This window comes from Anabas testudineus, chromosome 8, assembly GCF_900324465.2.
Source record: "Anabas testudineus chromosome 8, fAnaTes1.2, whole genome shotgun sequence".
In the NCBI taxonomy this organism is placed as follows: Eukaryota; Metazoa; Chordata; class Actinopteri; order Anabantiformes; family Anabantidae; genus Anabas; species Anabas testudineus.
The window spans coordinates 16,831,768-16,850,876 of NC_046617.1; the positions used below are offsets into that span (position 1 = coordinate 16,831,768).

The following is a 19,109-nucleotide window of genomic DNA, read 5'->3' on the forward strand; positions in this document are numbered from 1 at the left end:
GTCTTTCATATTTATTCGAACATGTTCCCACCTCCCGCACAAACAAAAACCCCAACAAGGCGAACAGCTACCAATCTGTCCAAAACCTGGATGTGTGTGCACGTCTTTGTTCATGGTTACATTTAGTTTGATGTCTTTGTTGCATAAAGTGTTGTTGGGTTCTTAAAGCAGGATCACTGTGCAAATAGGGAGTAAAGTAAAACTAGAAGCTTGTATTTAGTGTGTTCAATGTGGGCATTCTTACCTGGCATATAGAGAAGGATTATTGTTGTTGGTTTCAATCTGTGGCTGTCAGGGCGGATGGGCACCTAGCACGGTGTCTGGTCAGAGGAGAAGAGAAGAAATGGAGAACGAAGAGGAGAGATGACAAATGAGAGCACAGAGACGATAAAAAGCATCTTCAATGGACGTTCGCTGCACAGTCTGGAAAACAAATAGAATGATTTAGTTCAAACTGAAGCTCTTACTTTAAGCTGCACATCATTAATAATTTGGCCAAAAATGCCAAATACTTAACTTTTGATATGAAATATTTTTAATTTATAAGTCAGAATCAGTAAGTAGACCAGTCCACATCTACACTAAAATCTTATTTTATAAACCCTTTCTGCATAATTTTGACCTATTACATAACTACATAAAGGTAAGTGAATTAAATAATTAATTAAAATCTATATATATTTATTTATTGAAAACTTTTTCCAAATCTTAAAATTTGTATATAGAAAAAGTATGTGAACCTGATTATCAACACATTTGACAAATAAATTACAATCAGTCAAAATCAATGGGAAGATAATTAGGTGGGAGTGTAGAGGACGCTGCTTTGTTTAAATGAAATGTGGGTCTTCACTAACAAAGAGTTGGAGAACATTCATGCAGTGACACTGTGAACGCAAACAGGAAGACACTGAGGTCCTTGAAGAACATCGCAGCTGTCTACTGTTTGCTCAAGAACATGTACATAACTCCTCCTCCATCCTAACTCTAACTCGAACGCTGGAGTTTCCATCACTGATGGACTAATCTGGAAGTTGAGTCATGGCAACTGGACGTTCTTATTGTCAGGTTGAAACGTTTTACTACTTATCCAAGTAACGTCCAGATGACTTCACATGGACGACTGACAATCTTCACGGACGTATTGATGGACTAAGGAAATGCTTTGGCTTTGAATGGCTGTCAAATGACTGCTGACTTTCTGCATGATCAAAATTTGTTTTTCTCCATGATATTAAGGAAATAATGTTCTAATCGAACCACATTACTACTTAAAATACTGTCAACATGTAAGTAAAAGTACAATAAGCAGCATCCCAGACAGAAAAGACTCAACATTTTATGGATGACTCTTTATTTCCTTCAATACAGGAAAAAAACTGAATATTTCTCAGGTAAATTATTTATCCATTTTTAAATGAAGCATTTACAAAATTAAAAAGAAAAACTAAATACAACACAGAGGTTCAAATCATAAATATTCACAGTATCTGCTTTAAATTAATCACCAATGCTTTCAGCAGTATCCCCCATGTGCTCCAGTGTGAGGCAAATCAAATTACTCACTGACAGATTGACAAGTGATAACATTGCAGGTTCAGGAAACATGAACCGAAGCTGCTGACAGTCCTGAGCAAGTTGTGAGCGAGTGCAAATTCAATCAAACCTCAAATAATTCAAGATGCCACAGTTTGCTTTCATTCACATTCATTTTCTTACATGTAGTAAAAAAAAGTGCTTTTCCTTCACAATTTGTTCACTTTCACTTTGGATGATGCATATTTGATATGAGAGAGCTTGAGCTGCTATAAAAAGTATGTGGGGTGGGGGGTCAAAAATTAAATCCAGGCACTTCTTGGACTGAGAAAGGAAAAAACATCATTCAAGTAAATTTCATTTTTATCCACGACACTCAAGAGAACGTAACTGAGAACGGCCTGGTGTGATCATCCTCCTCTCCTCCACTCTCTCTGCTTTGCTTTGACTTCTTGTGTTTCTGCAGCTCCGTCTCCTCCTGAAGCTCCGACACAGCTTGTCTCTTCTCCTTTCTGTGCTTCTTGTTTTTCTTCCTCTCTTGCCTCCTGTCGTCCGTGGTGTTCTCCAGGCTCGCTGATGAGCTGCTGTTGCTGCTACGGCTGCTGGACCTCTCGCCCTCCTCCAGCTCTCTCCTTTCCTCCCACTTGCTCCCTCCAGCCAACTTATTAGCTTCCTCCTCCTCCTCCCATCGGCTGCCTCCGTCTCTCTCATCCTCCACTTCTCTTGTCTCTCTATTGCTTTTGCTGTCTCTTATGACTTTATCCAACTTGTTTGGCTTCCACTCCCCTTTCTCCTCCTTGCTCTCATCTCTGCTTCTGTTCTGAATTAATTCCCAGCTGGAGCTGCTCATTCTGGGCTTAAGGCTGAATGAGAGTGGGTCTCTGTCCTTCCCTTGGGTGTGGGAGAGGGAAGGTGGGGAGTGGTGGGTCCCTGCAGGTCTGTCTTGATGATGGTAGTTACGTGATGAATCTTTGTGACTGTGAGGGTTTCTGTCTTTAGATTTTGACTCCTCTCTATGTGTCGTATATGCATTTTTATCAGGAAGTTCAACAGCTCTACTTTTGGAACTTCCTTCCTTCCTTTCGCTGCTGGAGTGTTTCCTACTTGGAGCGTAGTAGCTCCTCTCGCTGGATGAGGAGACCAGACCAGAGGAAGGATGATTCCTCCTTTGGTCTGAAACAGTGCTGCTGTGGCTCCTTTCACTCCCCCAGTATCTCCCTCGCTCTTCCTCCCTCCTTTTCTCCTTTGATTTTTTCTTTTCTTTTTGCCTTTCACTTTTTCCCTCACTCTCCCTTCTTCTCTCGCTGTGCCTCCCCCCCTCCAGCTCCATTCTTCTCTCCCTCTCTCCGTCTGTGCACATTGTGCTGTCAGTTCTGTGTTTGCCACTAGAGGGAGCCACAGCTCTATTTATGCCAGGCAGAGTGGCGTCTCTCTCCATGAACCTTCCTCTCTGCATCTGACTGTCCCCGTCTCTCTCTATATCCACTGACCTCCAGGTCTGTTGGTCATTCTCTCCCTTGGTCTCCTGGTTTTTTGGGAACACTAATGGTGGAGGCACACACACAGGGAGAGCATCTCGAGCTGAGAGCTCTTCCTTGTCTTGTTCTACTTGATCAGACTCTTTATCCAGTTTGGAGAGAGGAACCTGAGACAAAAAGGAAAAACATGACAGAGACAACATGCAGTTTTAGTTTGTTTTTCTATGTATCATTGTTCTTAATCTTATATTATATTATATTATATTATATTATTTTATTCCCATAAGTCATGATGCAACTCCCTGCACACATTTTTTAATGCTTTAATGGGACATGGACACACCTTTGTGAGTAAGCGCTCACCCTCCCTGACTGTGTCTCGGGGGTACTCCAGAGTTTGCACCACTGTTCTCTGATGATCCTTGCACCTGCTGTGCACACACACAGGCACAGAAAATGCAGTGCATCTGTTATTATTATCAACAGCAATCGCTTTATATTTATAAATTGAAAGGAAAAGGACAAATTCACCAAAACACTAAAACAGTAAGATTCTGACCTGCCAAGCTCCATGTCAGTGGAGCCGTCATGGTGGCTCTTGTGTCTGCTCGACTGTTCCTCGTACCTCGGTTGGTTTTCTTCCCTCTGTATTGTTCTCCTCACTCCTTCCACAGGCAGCTCCTCCCTGTTCGACTTCGACTCCTCCAGTGAGATTTCTTTGTTTTTGTTACTCGTGCTTTTCCCATCTGTCCTCTCCTTCTGGGAGTTTTGGACTAACTCTGTCATCTCTTGCCCTTGGCTTTCATTCCCTATTCTCTCTTCTCTCCCTTTTTCTGTCATTCTTTCGCTCTCCTTCTCCTCCACCACTCCTCTGAGGGCACAGTGCCACAGGTCAAAGTCCTCATCTTCTCTGTCTTTTGTCTTTTCTCCAGCATCTTCTTCCTCAGCTGCAAATTTGTCCCATATCTCGACCTCTCTGAAAGTGTTCTTCTCCCACATCTTGTTTGCCTCGACCTCACCTGGTTTTATTATCTCTTCCCACATGCCTTCCTTTTCTCTGCTGAATTCCTTGTGTGCTGTGAGTTTAGCTTCATGGTCTTTGTTTAATTTCTCTTCTTCATTTCCAGTCTTCTCTGTTTGTTCTTTTGTTTTTCCTGAAAAACTCTGTGTAAAGGACAACTCTTGATCATGTTTTTCCCTCTTCCCATCCAGGTTGATGTTGATGCTTATCTTCTTCTGTGGTTTCACCTTTATGCCTTCCTCCCAGATATCTCTCTCTGTCAGAGGTTGTGTTTTAATCTCTTTCTTCTTCTCATTTTTTTGCTTTTTTCCATCAAATGAATTGGGGGATTCAGTGTTGCGTTGAGTTTTGGTTCTTTCCACTTCCTCTCCTTTTCTTTTTCTATTATTCTCTGATCTGGTGTCAGCAGTTTTTCTATCACCAGGGTTTCTGTGTCTGCCTGTATCCAACCTGTCTGCCTCTTTACTGGGCTTTACTTTGTGCGGTCTTCCCACATCATGCCTGACATCTGAATGTTGGCCTCTTCTCCATCTGTTCTCTCCTTTCAAGTTCGATTGTTCTCTGCTTTCTCCTTCACAGTGTTTATCTAAGGATTTTTTAGGTATCAGAGGACGTTGGACTGATGTCAAAGTATCCCTAGTGGTTGCTTCATCTTGTACTGAGGTGCCATCCTTGCAGGCATTTGGTCCATTGCCATGCATCCTCTCATCGGTTCTGCTGTTATCTGCTGAGCCTGCAACAGCAGGAGATGTCTCTTCTCCTCTTCCTTCCTCACGTCTCCTCACGTTCCTTGAGTCGTGTCTTTTAGTGCTGAAGTCCTCCAGATTTTTCACGTTCACCTCCTTGTCATTTTTGCTTCTTTCTCGCAGTTTAACTTCCTCCAAGCCTTTTGAAAGTGGAATTGGCAAGTGGCTGTACTTCTGCTGATACGCACGTGATTGAGTCCCATCTTCAGATGGTGTGGAGCGACCGTCACTGGACGACTGCGAGGGAGGAGAACGGCTGTTGTTGGATGCGCAAGAGGGAGAAGAGCTGTCACTGAACAACTGAGATGCCGTAGAGTGGCTGCCACTTGAAGACTGAGATGGAGGTGATCGGCTATCACTGGATGACTGCGATGAAGGGGAGTGGTCATCCATCTGGGTAGTGCGTTTACCTTGGGGTTGGCAGACGGACTCTGAGTGAGCATGTGAGTGTTTTTTGCTTGGTCCTCTGTCGACCCACTGAGGAGGGGGCGGAGGGAGGGGAGGAGGAGGAAGATTGAGTAGGGGAAGAGGCAGCTGGTGGAAGTGGCCGACATAACTGCTGAAGTATTTGTCACACCACTCTTTATACTCCTTCTTCCACTGCAGGTATCGCTCTCTGTCCAGATCGAGACTGGCTGCTTGATTCGGATGCTGAGCATACAGGTGAGGAGCTAAACCTGCTTCTGAGCCTCCTGTTTCTCTCTCTGAGCGTTCTCCTCGCCTCCTGGAGTTGCAACTGCTTGAAGATGACTTCTTGCTTTGATGGCGCATGTGGTGGCGTTTTTTCTGGTGATCTGATGGTGACTTGGATCTGGAATAATAACCCACTTGAGGTGAAGACGATGAGGATGGTGTAGGGGAATGTGAGCGTTTGTACCCATAACTATACGAGCTGCTGAGATGAGAGCGAGTATGGAGGTCTCTGTGACGTGAGTGAGATGACTGATGTCTGGAAAAAACAAATAAAAATAAAATAAATAATGAGTCACCTTTTCTATGTCAACATAGTAATGCTATGTCTGAACTTGATTACCTTGATCTACCCTGAGATCTGGACCGCGAACGAGATCTGGACCTGCTGGAAGACTTCGAGTAGGGGCGAGATGACTTGGACTTAGATGACTTAGAGTTGGAGGAAGAGCGCCTGTAGGTTGAACCTCTGTGAGGTGACCTGAGAGGAAAAGAGAGAAGGGAGTTTCGTTTTATTACCTGTGCACCGTCCTCAGACTACACCACTTCTGCAGGTGTTACTAAACTGTGTACCACATTCTACATTCTCATTTTTGACACTTGCAGATTCCCTTTCATGGGAAAATGCAAAGCAACCGATTCTTCCATATACCTTTCTTTCTTCTTTCTCTGATGCCTGTACCACTCATCGGGGATGAGGGAAGGGATGGAGGATGTTGAGGTGGAGGAGCAGAGGGAAGGTATGGGGGCGCCCTGGGGACTTGGGACTGGCCAGAGGGACGTGGTTGGTTGGTATCCAGGAGGGTAACCATGATGAGACTGGTGAGCTGAGAGGAAAAGGGGGGAGGGAAAAAGAGGTGGAGTAGTAGCTGAATATGAAGAGGAGGAGGGGGGAAGCTGCTGGGATTCAGTCCAGGCTCTAGTGGGGTGTCCTGAGGAAGAAGAGGAGCTGTGGGGAAGATGGAGGAAGAAGAGTTCAGTCATTAAGGTGTGATAGAGTGAAATGCAGCGCACACACATGCACACACTTCACTGACCTGTCCCAGCAGGTTGGTGGCACACAGGGACTTGGAGTTGTACCTGAAATAACAGAAACAATAGGAATATGATTCACTACTTTTGTCTTGCGTTAACAGAAAAAGACACAAAGAGGAAGTGCACTGGTACACTGGAGTGTGGTTGAGGATCTTTGGTTTAAGTTACACCCTCTCTCTCCCCATGCTTCCTGTCCACCACTCTCACTGACTGTCACTCAATCATCCTCAAAATGGATGATTAAAAAAAAAGAGGTAATGCTTAGTCACCCACCTAATGAGGAAGAGGACTGTTGTTGATTCAAACTAACAGTCTGGGGCTGCTCTGTCACTATTGTGCGGTTAACCTGGATAGACACAAACATCACAGATTTTATACATAGACACTCTGCTGTGGAGAGTTAGTGTTGTTTGTGTGTGTGTGTGTGTGTGTGTGTCCTTACTACTGGTATCAGCTGTGCTGGAGCAGCAGTGGGCTCTTTGTCTGAAACCAGTACAGACAGGGCAGCAACAGCCGTCGCGGAGTCATCTTGTGTCTTTTCCTCAGCCTCCCTGAATAAACAGCACTTAGATTAGTTATAGTCAGTTCATAAGAAAACAACATCTGCGTTATTCTTTAGCTCTTTCACAGAAAATTTTGTTGTGCTATAATTTTATCAGAAACAAACGATACACTTATTATATTTATTATCATTTATTCTGCAGGCAGATTTGAGATATGATCAACTCTTACATATGTGTAAACAAATGTCCACCATCCACTATATTCTATAGTGTGACACACTTGGAATGACAAATATAACCAAGTATAATGTAGAGGATTGTGAACAAAGCTATTGGTTAACTGTAAAATTAGTCTTAGTCTTTAAGTACAGGGCCATGAAATAATTTGATTTGATGCCCACATGAAGACAGCAGTTACAAAAATTGTCACTACTATATTGCAGTATTTGTGATACTGGAGTCAATGTCCACTGACACAAATGCAATTTATTGTTGTATCAGTGGTGAATGCATATGCTTCTGAGTTTACAGACTTGGGCATCTCCAAGGGGCTTTGCTCAGGTAGGATGGAAGTGCTAGCTGTGCTGCAAGCAGAGGTGGGGTCTTTTGCTGCAGGAGGCACTCCAGACAATGGCAGTGTGTCTGCAGCATGGGTGGGTGGGTGTTGCTGGACAGAGTCCTAAAGGGAGAATATAGCAGAGCACAGAAGACAATAGAGCAAGCAAGTGCATAGGAGAAAATAATAATTACAGTTTGCTCCTAAGTCGCAGAGATACAGACAACAGATGAAATATATCATTAAGAGGTTTACCAGGTTTATCTGCTGACTGTAAGTTGGTTGGTGAGGCTTCTGAGGCTGGCTCTGCCCTGTAATAGGAGGCAGGGTGGGAACAGGGCTCGGTCTTGTGGTTATATTTTGGGACTCAGAGGCACCACAGCTTCTTTTCTGACTTTTGGTGTGCCCTTGCTCTTTTCTGTAATTGTTTACAGCCTGTGTTGGGAGAGAGAGCGAGTAAACTGTATCCTAGTATTTTTATACTGAAAAATTATGAAAATCTGGTACATGATCAACCAAATGTATGTCTAGTACTTTAATTCTTCAACTATGACAACACATATTTCGATCAATTTGTTAATTCACCTGTCGGAGAAATTTATTGGCTATCAGGGTATCAGGGGAGACATCTGATTGGCCACAAGTCGGGCAGACGTGTTCCTCTGAATCCAGTAAAGTTGTGCGAATACCTAAGACACAGAGACAGATTGTTATGTGTAAAGACTGATAAATGACCACAGCACCAGTTAATAAAGCAAAAGATGCATATTCTGGCTTTTAATAAACATTTATGTGGTCAGTCACCAGAGTTTTTGGTGAAGATGCAAACACAAATCTTGGTTGTGCATGTCTGTTCATAGACAAGTTCATATGCAAATATTAACAAGGAACAATTCATAATCCATTTTTCAATCTTAGGTTATAATATCAGGTAATAATTACATATTTAAACAGCCAGAATCGACTAATATTTGTTAGTAATACAGCACAACCTGTTCTTCCATTTTGTTACCAATAACTCTGTAAGCAAACTACATTGACTCCTGCACTGCTAACATAAAAATAACAGGATCAGAATGATTTTAACATCAAGTCATTAAGTCAACTAAACATAAGTCTTTGCTGATGTGCTGTGTGGGTGTGACAGACACTCACAGTCATCACAGTAGCTGTTTCCACAGCAGGGAATGACCACTGCATCGCTCAGCAGGTCGTGACAGATGAGACAGAGCAGTTCATCGGGTGCAGGATCCTCCTCTGGTTCTGACTTGAGTTTTTCCTGTGGAATGAACGGAGGTTTCTCCTTCTTCCCTATGGCATATGCCTCTCTGCAAACAGATAACAATACACATACTACAAGTTGAAATATGTTTTTCTAAAGTGTGTAGCTTATGCTAATAATGTAATATTCCTAACATCCTGTGTAATGGTTTATTAGTGATATTTAAAGATACCAGCAGGTGGATTCTGTTACCTCTGGAAGTCTAGATTCTAGTTTCCCCATTCATACTCAAAATACTACATTATTCCTAAAGAAACACACACACACACACACACACACACACACACACACACACACACACACACACACACACACACACACACACACACACACACACACACACACACACACACACAGTCTGTTTATTTTGGACTCACGCATCTATGGCAGGAATAGCGTAACGTCCAGAGTTGGTCAACATGGCTCCTTTAATGTTGGGATCATCCACCTCCACCATGAAGGAGCGAGGGATGCCTGTGCTCTTTTTTATTCTCAGAGGAGCCTCAAAATTTTTATCCTGCTGTTAGACACGCACATTAAAGAAGATGAAAGTTAGCGTACTTGTCTGGACATGCATCATCAACAATATTTCTAGTGCTGGATATGAGAGAGAAGTCTGCTCCTACCCCGCTGGTGGGACAGTTCCTGATGTGGTGCCCAGTATTTCCACAGCGGTAACAGGTGTAGTTGGCAGGAAGAACAGAACCAAACTTCTTGTTGTAACTAAAGAGAGAGATGGAGAATTAGAGGAGGACAGATGGAGAAGGAATGTGACAGAAAAGCAAGAGAACTGAAACAAGTAAACAAGAAGAGAATAGGATGAAGTGCATTATGGAAAATTAGGGAGGAAATGAAGAACGTAATGAAGATGGAGCTAATTAATGAAAACAGAGAGAGTGAACCATCAGAACACAGAGGTAAAGATGTCAAGAAAAGACAAAAAGCAGGTGGACAGAGACATTAAGAAGATTAAAAGGCACATGTAGGGTAGATTTCGAGGCATTAGAGGAGTGACTCACTTCATGGAATCATAGGTGGACTGATTAAGCATGACCTTGATCTTATCTTCCTCCGACACATCTGCTTCAGCAAGGTTAGTCATCTGCATGTACACACATGGGTGGATTTGTGCAATGAACATATTAATATCAGGTAAACAGATCAAGATCAGTGTTTAATTCGTACTGACAGGACAAATATGTACAAGTTGAATAATAAACAAAAAAAGAAAAGGGTTTACCTTAGCAAAAAAAGGCAAGGCTCTGGAAGAACTCTGGTCCTCCATCTGTTAGAAATAAACATAAAATCATTTAACTTATGAAACAATAAAACCCTCAACATAACATATCTTTCCCTGCACACAACAGAATTTAAAAACAAAGCTCATGAACAATTTGCTGTATTTTAAAATGACTTCATATCGGTTGTGGATAAAAAGTGTCACCACACTATTCTCGTTCTATGATTTTAGAAATTGGAATTTCTGACAGAGGGACGGGCTTCTAGATATAATAGTGATGTAGATCTATGAAGTGCAATGTGTGTTTGTCAGTGGCTCAGCCTACAACATTAGTGCAGACTACTGGATGGCCATGAGAGACAGCACAAACATCAACAAAGAAGGAGTCCTAGGTGGTCCTATTTATATCCCACAAATATTACAATGACATCAGGCTAAATAAGATGGTGAGCACAGTTAGCATTTAGCTCAAAATGCTGCTCTGCCTAAGGAGGAGCATAGAGTATAATTATTTTTAAACAAGAAATAATACTTCTCTATACTTACAGCATGCACATACACAATGGATGTCAAAAAAACAAAAACAACACTGTCCTTCCAGTACAAACCAGATGTTTTGGATTTCCTTCCAACGGGTTTTACAGGGACTGTTCAGTAGGTCTCACAGCTAAGGCTTGCAACTATTTGATATACAATTTATTAATTCTTAATTTTATTAGATTTGACAAACGCTTCATTTCCACTCACTTTGCAAGATACTTCAGGTAATTTGTCCTGCTGCTCTCCATACACTACCTGCATGTCCATATACATTTGCAGTAGCAGAACAGAACACGCTTTTGTTGTTCTGTCTCTCTACTCGAGCTCAATCATTTGAAGTGAACAAATGACTTTAAGGTAAAAGAGCTGACCGTGTTTAAGTCTGAGAGAGATGGCATCCATTTCCACATCCAAACAAGAAAGTCAGCTAATTTCAACACAACTAAACTGGCCTGACACAGCATCATCGAACAGGCACTGACTGCAAAGCAGATGCAATATTAGTCACCGTTTCATTACGTTTCAAGTCCAGTGTGTCGTAGTTAATCCCATTAAATACTTGAACAGCACTCAATGTTTTGTTGCAGTATCACAGATCTCCCTTAGATCATTTCTAGTAAATGAAACAACCAAATTGCATTGTGGGATATCTAGAATCCAACCTTTTAAAAATTTGGCCTGGTACAAGTCTGTTGTCCTTTTAGTTCATGCAGGGTTATTGCAGTGAATACACCATACTTCCTGTATTTACTCCGTCTTCACTCTTTACAGCAAAGGAAAAATCCATTGATCAGAAATGTCCCATGATGACAGAGACATCATGTCATGTCTGAGGTGACGTATTGACTGTGGTGGTGTACTGATGTCAAGTCAAAGACATAATCAATACATCAGACAGCTTCATATAAACAACTTTATTGGTAGAAAAATCACACACACACAAAAACGTCTGTGTAGTCCGATGGACTCAAAGTGCTAAGAAGAGTGGCAGACACTTCTCCTACTGAGAAACCAGAGAGAAAATCAGGTCAGGTCAGTGCAAACCAATTCAGATGGCACAGAAACGAATTCAGCATGCTGAAGAGTTGTTGACTGAGGAGTGGGTTTAAAAGAGTCATCATGTAAATTTTATTTGTCAGATAGTTTTGTGCCTTCATTAAAGCTAAAGTGCTATAAATCCTGCCTCAGCCATGAGCCCTTTATCAGGGACAGAGCTACAGACAGTCTCCTCCTTAAGTCAGTTTTATAAAGAAAAGTCAGTATTCCTCAGTGTCTTGAATGGAGGTTGATGTTAATAGGAATTTCATAGAGTAACAGCAAATCTCAAATCAAAAATTTGAAGTGAGCAAGAGCCACAGCAGCTTGTGGATGACATTAGCGGCCATCAGCAGATCTGGCCTCACAGAACAACAGTTGGGTTTATCAGCTGTGAATAGCTGGCCTGAATGATAGTGTTTGACCCGCCCGGCCAGCTCCCACCACGCACACGCACAGATAGCGAGTGATTTTCAACAATGAAAACTGACTGGTGTCACAGCAGTTAGATTTACAGCTGGGAACCTTCATTAGAAAGAATATAAGCTTCACTTCAGTTTATTCTTTCACACTGTATCTGCTTGTTGTGTGAATGCAAATACTACTTTTTACCTTGCTTTTCTTCATTTTGAGTCGTTTCAAAAGCAGCAGACTAACAACAAACAACTTGATAACAGTGTGTGTCTTACTGCTTTAATGGCTCCACAGGCGTGGTGAAACTGGACGGCTGAACTCTCACTGAAAAACACAAGAAAATAATTTTTAACTTGAGCTGTTAATGACAATTTAAAGCACTCTGGAGGAGGAGACTTTTTATTTTCACAATACTTCCAGGTTCAGGTTTACTTGGAAATATGTGGACACTAAGTGACTGGGAGAGCCTCGCAGATGAGGTGAACTGCTGCATTTAATCTTTTGGGCAGTGTTTCACCACTCATTAGTCGTCATTCCTCTCCACTCGTCTGCATGGTGCTGACGGAGCTAATCACATGGCCGCCAGGCTGTTTCAGTGAGCTCACACCACTGCCGGCTCTCCCTGTCTGAACCTGACTAATATCTGGGTAATCCCTGTGAATGTCACCATGGAGGAACAGTTCTACATGTTAAACAGGGAGTCAACCATCAGCTAAAACAGACTCTTTGTGAATTGACCATGATGTCAAGAACATTGTTTTCTTCTTCATTTGCAGCAACACATCACTCAGATGCTGGACAAAATTTAAATATTATAAATAGAATATATAAAATAAAATGGGTATATTCCTGTACCTGGTCCAATATTGGTTAACAGTTGAAATACTTCCCAGGTACTTCTTGTAGGAGTGCCTGAGACATTTCAATAGCAGGAGTTGCAACAGTGCAGGACTTAAAATTAACAACAACAAAACAAAAACTTACATGTTGTTGGTTTTGCTGCTTGAGCTTGACTTCCCTCCGCTAATGGGGATTCTCCTGACGATGACAGAGGATCCTTTAGGAATGAGACCTTCATCATCTGTGTACTCTAAAAGGGTGAGACGAGGAAATTAGGTTTTCAAGTCAAGTTTCCGTCACAATTAAGGAACTGATTGGGTTTTTTAGGAACCAGATGAAAAGTATATGATCATGTGACGTTCTCTCATCTCCATGTGATTTTCAGAAATCACCTGTGCTTTGCTGACACAGACTCTTTAGTACCAACTCGTCTCTAATGAGATTTTGTTCCCATCGTTTCTTTTGATTTATCAACTCATCATTTAGCTAATGAAATGTCAAAAACAAACAAATACAAACAAACAAACAAAATGGAGATCTGTAAATGTCGTCTTCCATTGGTTTATTTAACCTCACCAACACTCCAAAATGATTCCAACTACTATCACTTAAATATTCTGACTCTGGAGATGTAATCTGCATATAAAGTGACCAAAACAATAACTAACTTATCAAAGCAGTAGCTAATTACACTTACCAATCAAGCGCTGACTGTGCTAACAGTTACAACTCTAGAATGGACACAAAATTCTTTCAATGTGTGGATTTAAATTTCTTGAATCAAAACAACACAACTCCTGCTTTTCTGCAGCAGTTTCTGTTCTGCTTTCTGTCAAAACACTATGGAGCTCACTGCAGAACGTCATGTTATCTGCAGGATGCTGCACAGTACGGTGGTTCCCATCATTCATGTTTAATCTGCATGTTACTTTTTTCTGTTAAAGTGCGCCTTCACTCAAAAATAGGCCATGTTGTCATGTTAAACCTGTTTCTCAGTATAAAGACTGAAGGACAGAGGGCAATCTACTGGGTACAGATTGTACAGTCGCTTGAGCCAAAAAATGTGACCTGCGACAAAAGGCTATTTAAATAAAACTGGACTTGATATGAAGGCAAGTAGGCTCTAATACGACACTTAAAGAAGTGTAATATGCAAGATTACAGCATTTAGCCCACAGAAGACAACATTTTTTCAATAAGAGGAGAAAAAGTGTGGTTTATTTTGTGTGCAAAACAAGTTTAGATATGTGAACTAGAACATTTGTTATGCAGTTAATCCTGTTTTTTATGAATTTAATTGATATGTGTGCATGTTTGGGTGGATTTTGATGTCATGGTCAGAGCCAAGCTGTGGTCCTATTTATATCCCACATCTCTCTCAGGACTTTGGGACAGAGCAGACCAGCAGCAGGTCGTTTGATTAAAGACATGAAGCGTGAATGCAGCAGGAATGTGTCCATTCATTTCACCCTTTGTCCCGGTTTGACTCGTCTGGACCCCTGGCAGGTTGAAACAGAGGTGACGCAAACCCTCCACCCCCGGATCAGACCAGACCAGACAGCTGTCAAACCTGGACCACGTGTTTCTTTTTAAAAGTTAAAACTGGACACCTGTCCCCCAAACAGCCAGCACAAACCCAGTTCCCACTAAACATTGGATTTGTGGTTCGTTACCTTCTTTGCTCTGGGCGTTTGTGATCTGCAGGTCGCAGTCCGCCGCTCGGAGCTTCTCCCTGCCCATGATCTGCCTCTTCAGGTCCCTCAACGTGACGTGCGGCCCGTCAAAAACCACCGTGTCGTAGCTGAGTTTGGAGGAGAATTTATAATGAACATGTGTCATGCTGAAACTCCTAAACTGTCGGCACACCGACAGCTGACACTACACCCGTGTGGCGCTAGTTGCTATGGGGGTGCTAAGCTAGCTGGCGTTAGCAGCCGCGGTATCCGCCGCTAACAAGCTAGCTCGCTAATTAACCTCACAAGTGCCTCATAAAGTGGCGTTCACGGGATGACAGTCGCCGGCGTCTGGCGGAACAGCAGCGGATACTCGAGTCAAACCGCATTCAGCCCCTTTCGAGCCTATTTTCAACTTTTATTCCCGCTAATGCTGCGATTAGTCCGAAGTCTTCTCTGACAGAAACCACCAGCTGTTTCCACAAGCAACGGCTCGTCAGCAGCGTCTGATGCTGCGTTCAGGGGGTCTCCGCACACTGCGGCTTCGTCGGCGTTCCTGCAACGCGAGATAACAAGACAAAGTGGAGGTGCACGACAAACGGTGTGGCAATTAATGACAACAAAGCTCGAAGAGGTGCAAACCCATGCAACAAAAACAGATGTGAAGCCCCTGCATCTACAAACTACTATAGTTGTAACTGTGGTGAAATAAATAAATAATGAGTCACCTACTTGTGAGTCTATTCTAAGTAGGCCTGTTCAATTCTTGTTAATCAGTTAAATAATTGCTGAAGCACCTTCTTTGTAAATATGCTATTCAAGTTTGAGCAAAAGTAAAAAATAAATGTATTAATCCACCCTGGACTATTGTTAATGACCTATTTTCAACCATCTTTACATATGAGGTGTATATATACATTTTTTTTATTGATGTTATTTATACCTTTTCTGGTTGTGGTTCCTTTTCTTTCTGTCTTTAATTTAAAACAACTATAACAAGGGGAAAACTATTTCCCTCTGGGATTAATAAAGTTTTTTGAATCTTAAATATACTGTGAGAATGAGTAAATAAACCCAATCAATGTCATTGTGATGAAAAGTTGCCAAAAATGAGAAAACATGCTAATTAATGATATAAGCAAAACAAACAAAGTTGACCCAACAACATACCTTTGCCCGTGTCCCATTTTATGTATCTATAAAGGCCTATCTTTGTATCACACGTTGTTTTTTTTCAGCGTTACAAAGTACAATTTTTCTCCCGACCCGTGAAGACAGCAGCTTCCCTCCACTCTCAGAACAGCACCTGTCTGGACTCAGGGGACCACAGGTTTACTGGCTCTAAGAAAAACAGATTTACACCCTATTAACATTAAATAAATGCTTTCAGCATCCAGTTCTTCTGATTTATATTTGGCACTTTGATTGTTTTAAAAACTTTTAAACACGTCTTCACTTTAAAGTGGCAGAGCACATTAGATTAAGGACAATTGAAGAAACATTCGTTTTCATGAAAATATGATACTTTAGAGTTTCAGTTGCAAAATTCATACACTTTACCACTAAACCTAATTTTTAATTGCAGGTCTGTTTGTGTGCAGCCCAAATGATCTGCTAGAGGGAGACAGAGCATCACCTTTGATGCAGCTGAGTTGTGCTGCAGTGTGCAGTCACTCTGAAGGGTTTATGATTTGGTACGCTTGGTGTCAAAGCTAAGGCAACATACTGTATGCCTAACTGTATCCTCAAATAAGGCTCTGTGTTCTTTAACTGCATAAACTAACTTTACGCAAACTTTTTTCTCGCTCAGATATTACCATAGTACATATAATAGGAAAAAAGACACGTTACCATGGAATCTCAGACATGACATGAGTCCCAGTAACTACTTAAAGGAAAATCCTGACTAAAGCAGTGGAGGAGCATAACAAATGTACATGCAATTAACAGCCAATCATACACCATGGCATGTGGAAAGGGATCCAGTTGAGTCTAAATTTGGATCAAGATGGCAAGAGGAAAAGGTGGCAGAAGCATGAGTTGCAGTAGGAACTGATGGAGATTGATAATGTGCATTTGATAATAATATATGCTTTAATTTGATAAAAACACATAAGAGCAAGTCATCTTCAGGTGCAGGGTGTGACCAGACCATGTCAGCAGAAACTGTCTGCCAACTGTTACATAGAGAGGGATATTGTGGTGGGAGTGCAGTACATAAGGCCCTGATTACAAAGAAGTGGATGAGTGCACATGTGCCAAATGGTCTCATTAGAAAGAAGGTTATTCTGAGTGATCAATACCCTCGTCTGTAAGACGTGGGGGGGTCACCTAAGTACAATGTAATGTAGTACAGAGTTTCAACATGTAGCACGGTATTTAACTGTATCAATGGTATTACCAATGGTATATTGGTGGTGAGGTTTCCACTCACTGGTGGAGGTTTCTTCTATGAAAAGAAGTTTTCCCTGCCCGCTGTCAAAAGTCTTCATCTTACTATGCAAAATGCCTTGAGTTGATTTTTGAACTGGCATAAATAAACTGAACTGTACATGATCCACGTGCTGACTTAACGTCTCAATGGCATCCTCATTCTTTATATTTTATAAATGTACAACCACAAAGTAATATTCCAAATGAGAAATTCTATTATGGCTGGACATAATTTGAAAATACCAATCATGAATATGAGCACTTACTTTCTTGATACACTTATTGATTGATTCAAACTTGAATGATGGGACATTTTGGAAATTTGTTTTCTTGCTGTGAAATAAAATGAACCTCTACCACCAGCAGCCTGGTAGCTTTGCATTGAGACTGAAACAGGAGGCCACACCCTATCAAATTCCCCTGTTCGGATTTATCAAACAGTCGTGGGAGCTGAGGTTATTTTCTCATCTTATTCTCAGCATGAAAAGTATTTCCCAAAATGTCAAACTACTCCTTTGAGTTACACTAGTTTGTCACTGACTCATGTCTCAACATGAACAGCAGACGCAGAAGTGTAAATGTAAAACCTTGTAGATCCAGTGAAGGGACGAGGGAATGAGTGGAAGGCAAGGAAGGAGCTTAGGAAGCAGGAATCTTCATCTCTGATGCTGTGACATCATCACCACAGGTTGGTGGAGGACACCACACACAAGCACAAATGGGGAAGCACAGATATCACAGCGAAGATAGAAGATAGTGGGGGACCGCACACTGATTGGCTGGGTTCTGATACACGGAGGTAGAGGACAGAGAGAGTCTTCTCTCCTCGGCCTCTTTCTCTGCTGCCTGCTCTGCTCAGAGGAGGGATTTGCCCTATCTTCTCTGGCTTAGCACACTATTGTGAACACGGTGGGAGGATGGAGAGATGCAGAAGAAGAGAGAGAGAGAGAGAGAGAGAGAGAGAGAGGGCTAGATGAGAAAAGAGAAACAGCTGCTGCCTTTCAACTGATGTTCTCCTTATCGTGATGTGACACAGGACCTGTTCTGTGACTCAGCCATCAAAAACCTGCTTGGAAACAATTACATGCTCAGCTTTATGTGTGGGTGTGGATGTGTGAATTCTGGTTGACATATGGTGTGTTTCAACAGCTGAACACTATAGTATTTATGTTTTTTTCTATTGAAACCCAAAACTGGAAAAAGGAAACTAGATTAAATGTTTATATCAGATTATTTCAGATAAGAACTAAAAACACCCATAGTGAATCACTTTTAAGATTCAACATCATGACCTTTTAATGCTAAAATTTACTCATTATTTTTATATTTGTAACTTTCATATGTTTTTATATTTTTTATTTTTGTGAGCAGTTTGTTTGTGGCAGAAATTATCTTCCATAACTGGGCACAGGCTTCTCAGTGCATATATAATAAACATGTTACCTAAAAATCCCACTGTACAAACATAAATTAGTAAGTAGTATATTTTACTGTATAATCCAGTTAAAACACTGTACTCTGCCTCTCGCCCACTGACAGCTGGGATGGGCTGCAGCACCGCCTTGACCCTTGGACAAGCAGTTAGGATGACGGATGGATGGATAATTACACAGTAAATCAGTTATTCAAATGTTTGTTGATTAAGTTTCCAATTTTCTCGAAATTCAAACAAACCTATTTTTACTCACACTTTTAATCTACCCTCTGTTCCTTTCTTTATCCTGAAATCACACTCACCCTCCACACTTTGTCCTCTCCCTTCTCCTTCCTCTCATTTCCTCCTCTACCTTTTCCTCTCTCCTTCTTGTTTCTGCTTGAACAGCATTCACAGCTTCAAGGCTTTTTTTCACACTGCAGATGGTTATAGTGTCACATCAGTTAAGACACACACACACACACATTTTTGTATGGCAGTCAGTGTGAGGACACTCATTGACATAATGCATTCCCTAGCCTCCTACTGTGTACTGCCTTACCCTTACCCTAACCATCACCACTATCTGCCTCACCCTAAACGTTACCCTAACCCTAACCAAAACCTTATTCTAACCCTAACACTAAAACCTAGTCTCAACCCTGAAATTACT

General features: G+C 41.6%; 1 protein-coding gene across 3 annotated transcripts; it reads right to left on the reverse strand.

The window, feature by feature from the left end:
* Positions 1–1,349: 1,349 nt before the first annotated feature.
* On the reverse strand, positions 1,350–15,308 carry LOC113158522 (E3 ubiquitin-protein ligase RBBP6). 3 transcript variants are annotated; one of them, XM_026354482.1, is made up of 19 exons: positions 14,590–15,308; positions 13,061–13,166; positions 12,352–12,400; positions 10,088–10,132; positions 9,867–9,949; positions 9,474–9,570; positions 9,225–9,364; positions 8,721–8,893; positions 8,151–8,254; positions 7,821–8,000; positions 7,543–7,688; positions 6,949–7,057; positions 6,780–6,852; positions 6,509–6,551; positions 6,124–6,420; positions 5,815–5,952; positions 3,574–5,730; positions 3,358–3,445; positions 1,350–3,181 (listed from the first exon to the last, which is right to left on the reverse strand). In XM_026354482.1, the coding sequence occupies exons 1-19, from the start codon at positions 14,753–14,755 to the stop codon at positions 1,913–1,915; spliced, it is 5,463 nt and encodes a 1,820-aa protein (XP_026210267.1). In that variant the 5' UTR covers positions 14,756–15,308; the 3' UTR covers positions 1,350–1,912. The 3 variants fall into 3 exon arrangements, with proteins under 3 accessions (XP_026210267.1, XP_026210275.1, XP_026210256.1); XM_026354490.1 differs by having other exon boundaries at positions 3,358–3,442; positions 9,225–9,367; XM_026354471.1 differs by having other exon boundaries at positions 9,225–9,367.
* Between the last annotated feature and the right edge of the window lie 3,801 nt (positions 15,309–19,109).